The sequence below is a fragment of the Anticarsia gemmatalis genome, chromosome Z (genome assembly GCF_050436995.1).
Source record: "Anticarsia gemmatalis isolate Benzon Research Colony breed Stoneville strain chromosome Z, ilAntGemm2 primary, whole genome shotgun sequence".
Taxonomy (NCBI): Eukaryota; Metazoa; Arthropoda; class Insecta; order Lepidoptera; family Erebidae; genus Anticarsia; species Anticarsia gemmatalis.
The window spans coordinates 16248213-16260217 of record NC_134776.1 but is presented as its reverse complement, the minus strand read 5'-3'; the positions used below and the strand labels follow the sequence as shown (position 1 = coordinate 16260217).

The 12005-nt window shown below is 34.6% G+C and overlaps 1 protein-coding gene across 3 annotated transcripts in view; it reads right to left on the bottom strand.

Annotated features, from left to right (window-relative positions):
• Positions 1-12005, bottom strand: part of TrpA1 (Transient receptor potential cation channel A1) — an 86866-nt gene that overhangs the window by 37844 nt on the left and 37017 nt on the right. For all 3 annotated transcript variants that reach the window (XM_076135043.1, XM_076135041.1, XM_076135042.1), the window contains one exon: positions 3582-3738. In XM_076135043.1, the coding sequence (XP_075991158.1) occupies positions 3582-3738 (157 nt within the window). The remainder of the gene's footprint in view (positions 1-3581; positions 3739-12005) is intronic.

Below are 12005 nucleotides of genomic sequence, written 5' to 3'. Positions count from 1 at the left end.
TTTCTAAAAAAAATACCATTAGGTATTTTTAAGAATTTCGAAGAAGCATAAGATGTCGCATGTCTCTTTGACAGTGACAGAGGATTAGCCCAAAACTTTATCGCGTAACACAAAACCAAGTTTAAAAAGCGATTAAAATTCTCATGTTATTAATGGACAGCCCCCCGTCGTGAATGCGATTATAGTATGGTTAATTTATTAGGTACTATTATTTATTCTGTGGTAACGATGGCATAGATTATTAAAACGTTTATTTCGAAGTAAACTTCATGAATTCATAGTTATATATATGGATTAGAAATAATACCAATTGCTCTAACTAAAAACATCGTGATGCAACGTTGCATGCTTGAGAATCTCCTGGTTTTGAAGGAATACAAAGTTCTAAACTCGCTCTTAAGCCTGCTCGAGACTTAACCTCTCTCTCGTTTAAGACCAGCAGTGGGAAATTATTAAGTTTATTCGTTTGATTGATGAAACTTGTACTTATTCTAACAATCGTAATAGAGGTAGACTTTTTTGTTTACTTCGTAATAATAGAACTAATTTTCTTTCATTCCCAAGGCTTGATCCAGAACCTTCTTTCGGAGAAATGCAACAACTTGCAATAACGTAAAAATTAGTTTTTCAAGGAATTGATCGAAATTTCCTGTTTTCCTTTCTAGTTCCACCGGTGTCTTGGAAAAATTACTAGTTTGCACGTGCAATAAACCTTTAATTTTTCTTCTTCAATTTAGTTACTGGTTATTGAAGTTTACTGTTTGTAAAACATATTTATATTTTTATTGTATTTTAATATGTTACTACGGTAAATTTACTTTATTATTATGAATTATTGTATTTACATCTAAATACAGATTTTGCTGGGATTTAGAAGGAGGTCAGTAAATAATCCTATAAAGGGTCAATATTGACTCTATTACATGGAACTAACAATTCAATCGCCAAATATGATTCCTTTGTGGTTTTTCCAAGATAAAATACATTAAAAAGTACATAAACTTTACATAAAAAGAAATATTTTAACATGGCATTAGAAATTGTTTTTAAATAGATACTAATTGCACATATTATAGCATAATATTATGATTTAGATGTTATACTAAGATATTAGCAAATAATTGTGCATAATTATAGCTAAGCAAGTTAATAAACAAGTACTTTATGATTACAAGCCTAATGTAAAGGTCAAAGACGTAATTAGGAGCACAATTTGGCCAACAACGACGGAATAATATCAAATAAGTAACCATAAAAAATAAATGGCAGTTTCAAATTCGTGTTAAATGTTATATTTAGTACTTTCGTTAGTTTTTTAGTAGGTTTATGCTCGAAACGCGTCAAATACTGTAATAATAAGGCTTTTGAACTTGAAAATTACCTCTTTTGGTAATCGCGTAAATTGTGAATCGAAAACCTATTTAAGCTATCTTAAGCTGTACAAGATTTTTGGGTCTCTGCCTATTATGTGAAAAAGGCGTGATTTTATGTATGTAAGACTGAAGAGGGGAAGTGTGCTATGGATCGTAGTTCTTCTCCACAGCGCTGTTCACCGGAAACGTTCCCAGAATGATTTTAATAATGATTGAGTTGAAAACTTACCTTATCTTCTACGTTTTGCTAAACTTAGGGCGTAAACCCTTATACAAATAATTAATACAGCTTTTAGAGAAATCCACTTTTTTATGTAAATCTAACCCTATTGTAAACATTAGTTTTTATGTCACGAATAGTAAGTTTCCACCGAAATGAGGGGGTTTGAATTGGTAAAGGGTTATTCCAGTACCTCGATTCTCTACCACTATCGACTACCGACAACCGGCTAGCTATCGACATTTGACATTTAGAATGAGCTGCCAAAATGTTTAATACGACACCCGTCAGAGGAGCTGATCAGGGGGGCTATCACGTATCTCAGTTGACATTTATTTGAAAACCACTATGCTGTACATTGTTTTCTCTCTTAGAAACATTGATTAACACGTTACGTCAAAGCAGCAATGTACTGAATACTGACCATCCATTTGACGTACACTAGCTGTCAACTGAGATACGTGATAAGCCCGCTGATTTTCATATAAAATTTTTCGATGACAGTTCGGTTGTCGGTAGTCGATAGTGGTAGAGAATCGAGGTACAGCTATACAAGTATAGAAGTTCGTGACAATCCGAACATACCCGAATGCTAACGAAGGAAGACCTAATACGATGTTTAAGCTTTTGATAAAATCAGTTCGGTCATTATTCTTTATCAACCATTGTTAAATGTATTTCAAGTCAGAATATTACTATATAAATAAATAAATAAATAAATTTAACCCATTAATGTCCCACTGCTGGGCAAGGGTCTCCTCCCGTAATGAGGGAGGGGTTAGGCCTTGAGTCCACCACGCTGGCCAAGTGCGGGTTGGGGACTTTGCATGCCCGCAATAAATGTATTAAACAAATTTTTAGGCATGCAAGGTTTCCTCACGATGTTTTCCTTCACCGTTGGAGCATGTGATAATTATTTCTAATACACACATAACTTCGAAAAGTCATTGGTGTGTTGCCTCGGGTTCGAACCTGCGACCACTTGCGTGGGAGGTACCAACTTATACCACTCGGCTATCACCGCTCACTATATAAATAACGTCTTATATTGTTGATAATAGTTCATTTTGTAACGCAATTTTCAAAGTGAAGACATTCCATAGATGAGCGGCCCTTAAGTGGTATTTGAACTTACTATTTCCATTCTTTGAAAAGTACAAAGAAAATATTAATCGATTGTTGACAATAAAGTACTAATTCCAAAAATATAATAGTCTCTTCAGATCACGGTCAAAAAGATTGTTCGGGAATTGGGGAAGTGTTTGTTGTAAATATGAATAGAAGTATCTTCGCACCCGAAATTGATAAACAGACAACACGAAAGAAACATATTATTATGCATAAAATATTGGGAATAGTCACTAACTCACAGTTATTTCAGTCATGTCCAACGCCTTCAGCCGTTTTTAAATAGTTTGTAACACTATACATATAAACTCCAAACCATATGACAAAAATGCCTTCAAGTTGCTTGGTCAGCTTTGACACTAAGTTTACACTCAAATTACTTTATGGCGGTTAGTTTTACTAGTATTTGTATTCTTTGTCACATAATCAAAAGCGTACTAACACTGAAAATAGAGCAATTACTACTGTGTATTAATAACTAACTAATTTAACAACCACTGCGTTTTTGACTTTTTTGGCAATGGCTGTAATTAAATGATTTTTATATTCAAAATTGTATAACTAATCGAAGATGTGAAACTGTATAATAACTTTGAAGCTGACTATATGTTGCGTCTCACAAACACAAACATTGTTCTTGTCTCCAAGCATATTGTTGCGATCTTTCGCAACGTAGGATAAGGTAGTATAACAAGATAAAAAAGAAGACTGTACATTATATCCGTAGTAAAAAAATAAAAGAATAAAGCTATATATGTGTCCCACTGCTGGGCAAAGGCCTCCCCTCTTTCCTTCCAAACCTGTCTATCCTGTGCCATGTTCTGCCACGATGGACCCGCAAATGCCGTAAGCAAGCTTACCTCCACCATAATTGTTGATGAAGTGCAGTATGTTGGTGTTGTTCCTGGCTGCGGCTTGGTGTGCTGCGGTGCGCCCCCTGCCGTCCCTCACTGCCAGCCGCGAGGGCTCGCTCAGGTACAGCCGCATGAAGTCCTCCACATTGCCGCTCTCTGCTGCCTGTATAAATAATTGCAGTTTTAGTATTCAGGTTTGACTAATTGATTTAAAAGGGACTTTGTTTGATTATTATTTGAACAGTTCTACTATATTACTTTTAATAATGAAGACTGTATGCATACTAATAAGCCAATAACGTATGTAATAACAATACCGATTTAGCTAATAATGTTTAGAAAATAAGGAAATGTCTTTGTGCAACATACATTTTCCGTACAATATTGTCAAAACAACACATTTACTGTAACCAAGAGATTCCCACGTTATTTTTATTTAGTTTTATTGAATCTAGATGTAAGTACTCTGTGTCCATAATTTTTATATTTATGAAATCACAGCATTCACTTTTTAGTTCTATTTGACATCATACTTATGTTAATATTCTTCGCGTCCTGAGGCGCAATTTCACTTGTATCTTCTATAATCACCAACCTTAACCCTTGATAACTGTAGCTTAATAATTATAAACAAATTACCCTTAACTGACCTCAGGAAAAATCGAGTTATAATTATAACGCTATCTCGATCGGTTAAGCTAATGTTTAGAAAAACCTGAGAAAATTCTTTTCCGATGCTAGTTATGTAAAACTTTAGTAATTGCAAAGTAAAGTAAGTAACGTAAGTCACAAAATGTACCACACTTTTTTCACCTCTGTGCTAGAATGCATCATACTTACGAAACATCACAGAAATATTTGGTATTCATAACAACCGTAACAATTTTTATTGCGTAGTAAATATGCTTTTAGCTTTTCAAACTTTCGAAAAACAACAACACAACTAAATGCATAATTTTGAAAAGTGTACAGCGAAAGCCGCTGTATACTTTTCCAAATTACGCATTTTGTTGAACAACTATTAGTTTCAAAATATTCAACAAATATCTTTAGCTGATATTCAGCATGATAAGAGATTGTTGTGGTTTAGAAGATTATGCAGTGAGAAGGATTTATAAAGGAATGTTCAGATAGTTCAGTCGCGTAGAGAGAATGAATGAATGTTGATTGACGAATGATTGATTGTAAATGGAAACGCTGGTAGAAGACGCCCTACAAGACACACACAGATCATATTAATATCAGCGATGTTTTGCAAAATGGTCAGGTGTAAAGTGTTAGTAACCGGCGGTCCTGTATGACAAGTTGTTGAAGTTTTAAAGATTGTACCAAGTGGCGTTCTATAATCTCTGCCTACTCTTATGGGAAAAAAGTATAATTTTATGTATGTATTCAGCTGCTTGAAGCTATAAAACACGGAATAATAGGTGAACGGTATCCAATAGCAAGTGTTCCTTGGAAACTCGACACTTATTGAGGGTATAACCACTAGGAAAGCACAAAATAACTATAATCAGTGCCTGACACATCGGGCCTGTAACTCGTTTGCATACTTTTTTGTCGGCACTTTAATTTTGGGTACGTTTTACTGTAATTATTAGGTACTTACACTAGAAAATACTTTCAATAACTCTCTATATATAGGCTCACGCTTTAAAAGAATTTCTGTGTTTTATCGAAACATAAAATTAAACCATTATTGTTCACTGCTGGGAAAAAAGTGAAAGCATTGAGTTTTCACTACACAGGACAACTACGGATAGAGTACTTTCCCTCTAAGAAAACTATTTTCATGCAAGTTTTGAGATATTATGTTATGTTATACTTATTTTATTACTCACATACATGCATGACCATAGATGTAGGTGGATACTAAAGAACAAATCGATTCGTTCGAATCGAACACCATAACTAAGATAATATTAGGTCGGGGAAAAAGTCTTTTCGCATTATAGTATGTATGATAAAATCGTTTCGCTACACAAAAAATCTCGATATTTGGGTACCTCACGAGCTCATTGAAAGGAACCTAAGGAACCGTGTACTCATTTGTGATTCTTGTAGCCAAAGAGATTTTATTACGAGTTCATACATACTATAATGCGAAAATACTTATACCCCGACCTAATAATTACTGTTAAATATGAAGCATTGGTTAAATAAAATCACAGCATACGGCTTGCGTGAAACATCAGAGTTTATCCCTACAGTTTAGGCAAGAGCCCTTCAGCGGTGTAAACGATAAGTAACTACTTGTGTTACTTAGCGTTAGTACGAGTAGTAACCGCTTTCAGTGTACTCTTAAGTAACTACAAATAATGTACAAGGACCATTGTCATAGGAGAAAGATGGTGTTAGAATATACTCAAATCATACTAATATGAATAATAAAGTCCGCTAGTAATACTCTGAACGGATTTCTATAAAAATTAGCTATAGATAGTTACAAAACTATTGTCAAACATATGTTTATTCAGGCATTATTAATCCCACGAGACCGCGTGTTTCAGATAAGTAATATACAATAAAGGATTCTCTGTAAAAATACGATAGTCCAACAACTTAATAGAGAGCCTTGTATACAATCAATATTTAGATCTTTTAAGCCACTGATCGACGGACGAGTAAGACCGCGGTTTTATGGCTCGTCGGTAAAGCTCGCCGGTGTATCATTGCAAAACCACGGTTTTAAATACCGCCGAGCCTGGCTCGCGGCTCGTCGTCGTGCTATATTTTTTACTCGGCTCGCCATCGGTATGTGACAAAGCTTGCCTTTTTTCAATCCAACTTTTAACCCAAACTTTAGGGCGTTTTCTTTTTTTTTTCATAACTGCGTAATATCCTATGGCGAGATAACACAAGGCTTCAGACTCGGAACAAGACATGTTTGCGACTGTTTTGCTTGCTAATCGATCAGCACCAACGAGCCGCGAGCCAGGTTCGTCGGTATTTAAAACCGCGGTCTTACTCGTCCGTCGATCAGTGGCTTTATGACTTAAATATACATGTACATCTGATGACGGTGACCTTTTAACTGCAACTACTGTGTTTTCGTAATACACAGAATTATTATTTATTTCTTTCTTTAACTCGTTACAGTCCTACTGCTAGGCAAGGATCTCCTCCCAAACGAGGAAGGGTTTGGCCTTACGTTCACCACTCGAAAGTGCGGCCAAGTGCGGGTTGGGGAATCGTTTATTTATATTATTCTATTAATCTAGTTTCAAGCTAGATTAATCGCGCACGCCAAGACTCTCTACTAAGTAGTCAGCCTATGGACCCAGTAACAATCATTGTTATTGCCTGAAACTTTCACCACACTTTCACCCAATTTTGCCTGTGATTTTAACAAGAATTATTGCAGAATTATCGCAAGGTCGGAATACAGCGGGTGCCCAATATAAACAAAAGTTTGTTTTAATTAAATACTTTGCGTTACTTCGGTCTACCGTCAAAGTTATTTATTACGTCATTGCTCGTTACAATTTTTGCTTAAGTCTTACAGTTTTGAGACTCGAAGGTCAATGCCCTTGTCGGATCTATTATTTTCTTTGAATCCGTATGAATAAAAATGAATTCCACGATTCACGCTTATTTAAAAAACAGTGTATTTAATTCTTGAATTAAGGTAATGTAAATAAGTAACAGCTGTTCATTTTGTAAACCAATTATAGCGACGTATATTTTTTATTGATAATAATCACTACCTCAGATTTACTAGCATATTATCAAACGTCTTGAACGTATAGTCAACTTGAACTTAACATAATGTGAATAAGACACAAGTTTTCAATTAGAAATTAATTAAATTCTAGTCAGAGATCAGTCGTTCATTCAATTCTATTACCCTACATTGCAAGTGAGTCATTCAACCATCCCCTAAATAGACAACGCTATCTCTCCACTCAGTCTTGAACTGAAGTCATTTCAATAATGAATGCTCAAGATATCTCCTATCTCCTGTGTCGTGAAACGTTCACTTTAATCTTAGGTTATCAACATAAAAAGCACAATTTTGCGCGCTTATGGTAACTTTATGGGCACCACATGCATTTTTATAACTTTATTCCTTCACTGACGTACGTTATACATTCTTTATTTTAATATTACTTACGCTGGTATTTTAAACGGGAGTGGAGATATCAGTCTTGTATGTTGGAAGACAGAGGGACAGTGTACCTACAGTATTCCTTTCTTTATTCTTCTATTCTTTCTAGAAGTCAATAATCGTACTACGACTGCAAAGTTTGTATCTCTTTGTTCAAGTGAAATAATATTGACGAAGTATTTCATATACTTTCATGTATAATTATGTAGTTTGAACCACGTAGGTGCAATCAACGGTCTCTCCGTGTATAGCATCAAGAATATTTTGATAGTCGATGAAAGTTAACACATGAATGGTTCCATGTAATAATTATGCAATATAACTTACAAATCTAATATAAAATATTATTAACAAAAATCCCATAAGCTACCTACACGAATCTGTGTCTGAAATATAGTTTACTATTGTAAATATTATGGAAACGCATATTTTAATAAGTCTCACGATCTCTATAAGTGTAAAACACATTTTTTATGATTTTTTTAAACATAACACAGAACATTTAAAACATATAAGTAAGTATAATCTAAACGCCAAATTTTTTTATTATATTAATAGTATCCAACATTACCGTCATAAATCATTTTCCATGAGTATGTCAAGTTACGCATTTCAATTCTAGATGTCTATATCATTTATCATCAATTCAAAACGGTTTTCTATCAAAATACATAATGTAACAGCGTGTTTCATGCGCTGCGTGGAAATCCTTGGCTGTTCCTTTCCGGTCGATTGCTTTTAATACGTCATTTGTCACGAACAAGCCACTTGGATTTCGTAAGTTCCGTTCTACATTTTAAACAGCACTTTAGACATTAACATTTTTATAACTAGCTCTCTAGTTCTACGATTGAGTTATTATTACCAAAAATAAGGTATTTATTTATACCTAATAGCTCTACATAGTAGGTCGGGGAAAAAGTCTTTTCGCATTATAGTATGTATGTATGATCAAGAATCACAAATGGGTACACGGTTCATCATATCGTATCACTACTCGTGAGGAACCCAAATAACGAGCTTTTTTGTGTAGAGAAAAGATTTTATTACAAGTTCATACATACAGTCTTTTCGCATTATATGCGAAAAGACTTTATCCCCGACTTTATATGTACAGTTTCAAAACGATAATGCGCCTAATGTTATCATGGCTAGTAAACGATGTAAAAAGTAAAAGAGATCTTGTTAAAACTATCTTTCTTACTAATTTAGCAGTAAACGACACGCTTAAAGTTCTTTATCGGATCGCTTTCTCACGCTTCTGTTTAGACTTCGCTGTTTTATCAAGAAATCCTTACGCCAGAAGCGCTAATTAGTGTGTAGTACACCGATGCAAGGAAACGTTCGCCATAGGGTGAATTGTAATCATGTTACAGTTTGTGTTTACTTTTACATCCCTACTCATTCAGAATAGCGTATTGTTGAATTCAATGATGTTTACTATGATTGCAAACACTCGTACTATACGTCTATGAGCAATCGAATGAATGAGTGTTTTCAAAACAGTAATGATTGAAAATGGTGTCAAACAAACAAATTAAAAACAACAATTTATTAAACAATGAGGTAATGTTTTCATTTATCTGATGGAATCCTCTTCTTCTTATCGTATGGTTAGTGGTTAACCTAGTGTCATAGTTGTTCAAGGCGCCCGAAGGCCTTTGACGTGGCCTAAAAACTGTTATATTAATTGACAACAATCGGGAACCGACTTTTTACGTGCCCTCCAAGGCACGAAGACGCCCAGTTCAAATACCACTATGCGGTCACTCATCTATGGGTCATATCATCGCACCAAGGTTTGCTTAACCCACAGATCGTTTACCGACTGGTGAACACTGGCCATGGGCGTCTCTCTGATGGAATAGAAGGTATCCACAAAACGTACCTATCTGTGTCTTTTATAAGTATTGAAATACTAATTTGTGTAGGCGTCGTTTTTAAATTTACAGTTTAACATGTAAAAATAAAGAAAACATATGTATCTACATAAATTCGGCAACTAAAGACGCGTTGTCAAGAATTCGGGGCTACTAGAACCTTGTTTAGACTAGTATAGTTTAGAGTTTGGGATTCCACAACAAAGTTTACTTTTAATGCAAGAGTTGTCTCTGCCTTAGGATAACGTTTTACACATAGTGTACTCCGCCTACTGTAATACAACATTAGGGATGGTTAGAATCTGTGCAGTATGTAGTAGAATATAAAATTTAATGGGTAGGATGTAGACGCCTGGGCCCATGGAAGAAGATGCGAGAAGACATGGTTTCATATATGTACAAATTATCGAAGATTTGGTTGTTTATATGGATGAGTAGTTAAGTCAGACGAAGATAATTTGATGTCAAGGAACTTACGCAAAATAGAACTAAATAAGTAATGAATATTCATAGTCTTTGAGTTCAACGCACTTGAAATTGTTATTTTATTTCTTATATTGTATTTTTATAGTATTTTGCGACTGATTTTGTAGTCAACAAAGATCAATCAGCCTAGTCTTTTTCCAACTATGTTGTAATCAGCTTTCAGTCTCACCAGATGCAGCTGGATACCAGTATTTTACATGAAGCGACTGCCTATCGGACCTCCACAACTCAGTTATAACACGATACTCTCGGTGAAAAGTCAACAAAGATATAAACCACAAAAGCTAACTGTACTATTTTAAAACATCTTATAACCGAATTACAATCGATTTAAAATCTTACCTTACGTACCTACCATATTTTTAAGAAATAACCGAACACTTAATGAACTCTAATATTGTGAGTAACACAATAAAAATAAGCACAACATTATATTGTCATTAAGTTCGAATCAGTCCGCAATGAAAACTTCGATAGTCCTCCCAAAAAGTGTCTTCTAAAATCTTTTTCTATGTTCATGGGTTACATTTTATGTTTTGTTCATTTGAAAGCGTAGTTATTTATATCTTAATTATTACAGTAATAATCACATGCAAAGTCAGTATCCAGCACTTGGCCAGCGTAATGGACTTGAGTTCACTCCCCTCATTGCTAGAGGAGACCCTTGCTCAACAGCGGAACAGCAAGGGGTTAAATTCATTTGTTTAATTTCTGACTACAATAGAGACTGTTCTCGTCAAAGAGAAAAATAGCGGCCGTCAGTATCATAGCCTCCTTTATCAACTTCCTTTATAAACCACCAAGAAGTGAGTGACACTAGCTAAGAATCAACCGTTTATTCCTATTCGCCACCTCTGAGCTTGCCACCGGGGTGGTGGTTGGCACTAATAACCCACCCAGGTGGTTAATAGTACTTATTTAATTTAATTCGCCCCCTTCGCTATAGTACAGAGGTTTATTCGCATTTTTAAATACTTAGTTACAAGGAGTTGAACACAACAGTGTCCAGTGTTTTGTTGTATGAAATGATTGTAGGTTAAGACCACATACCCCTCTGCTATCATTCCATCATTCTAAAAACAGGCGTAAAACAAAAGTTAATATTCCATTAGTGACTGTTTTCAGATTGGCGCAATCATATTTCACGTTTATAAGCCGTTAAATGGCGCGGAAGTCTCGTCCAAACAACTTGTAATAAAGTTCTTTCTCGCTTTATTTCGCAAGTTAGGTAAGTAATGATGAGAAATGATCTTTCTTTGATGGACTCGCGTTAAAACGCCGTCCATTCACATTCAATCTACACACGTGTACCCGGTAAAAGACTGGGACAAAAAGTATGATATTTTGTTAAGCAGGTAAAGTTGTCTATATTAGTATGTAGGTACTTAGAAGTGTATAAATAGCAATGTCTGCCTACCATAGGAAAACTCTGCCATTGTTTGGAATCAGATGACCATGCGTGAGTTATCCAAATAAGTTCATTTTTACATTTTTTATTTACTATTTAGTATTCACACTAGAATATTTACAATGGATATAATATATTTTAACTAAGATAAACTATGCTATTTATTTATTAATATTAAGGGATTAAGTATACCAACCTTTGATATTTATATAAGTGATGCCCTAAAATCAGATATTTAAAACAAAATGCATGAAATAATTTTATAATTAGAAACTTGTATTAACCAACAATACAAGTTAAACGACAACAGCATTTGAACCAGACTGCATTTCATTTAGATAGAATTCAAATTAGCAAACCAAGATCAAGTTCTGAAAGCTTCTACAACTTATAACAAAATAATAATGACCTAATGCATTAAGTTTTATAAAGAGACGTTTGGTCACTAAATGTTCCAATCTATTTTCCACAATCGTCGATGGTGATATTAATACATCGCCCATTCAAACTTCAACCTACTTAAGTACATTCGATTCATATTTTCCTCC